At 38.3% G+C, this 1,432-nt stretch overlaps 1 protein-coding gene across 1 annotated transcript in view; it reads right to left on the bottom strand.

Annotated features, from left to right (window-relative positions):
* LOC118328127 (myosin heavy chain, fast skeletal muscle-like) overlaps positions 1–1,413 on the bottom strand; it is a 44,384-nt gene extending 42,971 nt beyond the window's left edge. Inside the window, exons 1-4 of the mRNA XM_035661732.1 lie at positions 1,322–1,413; positions 990–1,107; positions 778–901; positions 535–671 (exon numbers count right to left, since the gene is read on the bottom strand). Of these exons, the coding sequence (XP_035517625.1) occupies positions 535–671; positions 778–901; positions 990–1,107; positions 1,322–1,391 (449 nt within the window). The 5' untranslated portion in view covers positions 1,392–1,413. The remainder of the gene's footprint in view (positions 1–534; positions 672–777; positions 902–989; positions 1,108–1,321) is intronic.
* Between the last annotated feature and the right edge of the window lie 19 nt (positions 1,414–1,432).

Raw genomic sequence — 1,432 nt, 5'->3', positions numbered from 1 at the left:
CTCCAGTCTCTCAGCTGTCTCTTTAAGTTTGGCCTCAAGCTGGATTTTTGCTTTAATGAGCCCCTCACACCTTTCCTCTGCATCACTGAGGTTTTCACCTTCCTAAAAGTCCATGCAAATTGCCAAACCATTAATTAATGTAGGATATTTATTAGACATGCACACGCGTTGTGCTGATCCAACTTACAGACTGCACTTGCAACAACAGGTCATTCTTCTCCTGGAGCAGAGAAACCATCTTCTCCTCCAGTTCTTTCTTTTTAGCCAGAGCCTTCGTTAGGTCATCTTTGGTCTTTTCAAAGTCCTCTTTCATTTGGGCCATCTCTTTTTCAGTCTCTGCACTCTTCAGCAGAGGCTTGATCTTGTAGTACACCTTCATCCATGGCCAGTGTTTCACATTCATGAATGAGCGGATATTGTACTGGATGGAGTAAATGGCCTCTCTGACAACAAAGAAATAATTTAGTTAGAAAATAGTTATTCTAAAAATCAAGTTCCAGACTGTAAACACATGAACATATACACACAAATTACCTCCTCTCCATCATCTTGACAAACTCTCTCCTCATTAGGAAACCTCTGCAGACAGCCTGAGTCATTGTGACCAGTTCAGCCAGTTTCTCATCTCTCATCTCCTCCAGAGTACCCAGCAGGCCGGCTTTGAAGAACACCTGAGAGTCAATAATTATAATTATTTTTAGGTAATTAATTATTGATGATAGTTCAACTTATACGTCTTTGCAAACAGCCTTGTACAAGGAGGTGTTTTTACTCTACCTTAGTGTGGCCAAACTTGTACTGAGTATGGTCCACATCGATGGATCCCAGCAGTTTTTCTGAGGCTTTCTTGTTGTCAATGAATTGGCCTTCTGGGATGACACTAGCATTCAATACTTTGTATCTAAAAGTAAAGATTTCATTTAGTTATACATACTAGCTGGAAGAGAATAAACATGTTTAAATTACAGTCAAGATTTTATTTCTGCTACCTCTGCTTGAAGTCACCATACTGGATTCTGCTGGGGAAACCTTTTCTGCAGATTCTGATACCCTCCAGCACACCGTTACACCTGAGCTGGTGGATGACCAGGAAGTTCTCCATCAGACCTATGATATGAAATCGAAATCCAATGTATATTGAAACTATTGTTGATATAAAAAAAGGAATATTGCACTAATTGCACGTGAAAAATCTGCATATGTCCTTCAATAAAAATTTATTTTATAAAAATGATACATAATTAAGTAATAATTAGTAATTCATGTAAAATTCTTCAATAAATGGCAAACTTTAATAACCATCAACACTGAGATAACATACCTGGAGTCTTTGATTCATTGGGAATCAGACAGCGCACAAAGTGAGGATGGGTGCTCCTCAAGTTAGTCATCAGCTTGCCCAAATTCTCCTGTAGAATTAAAAGTATATTAA

The sequence above is a fragment of the Morone saxatilis genome, unplaced genomic scaffold (assembly GCF_004916995.1).
Source record: "Morone saxatilis isolate NCDOM2014 unplaced genomic scaffold, NCSU_SB_2.0 Contig18, whole genome shotgun sequence".
Taxonomy (NCBI): domain Eukaryota; kingdom Metazoa; phylum Chordata; class Actinopteri; family Moronidae; genus Morone; species Morone saxatilis.
Note: the sequence above shows the minus strand (reverse complement) of the source record. Positions and strands in the feature narration are given on the sequence as shown.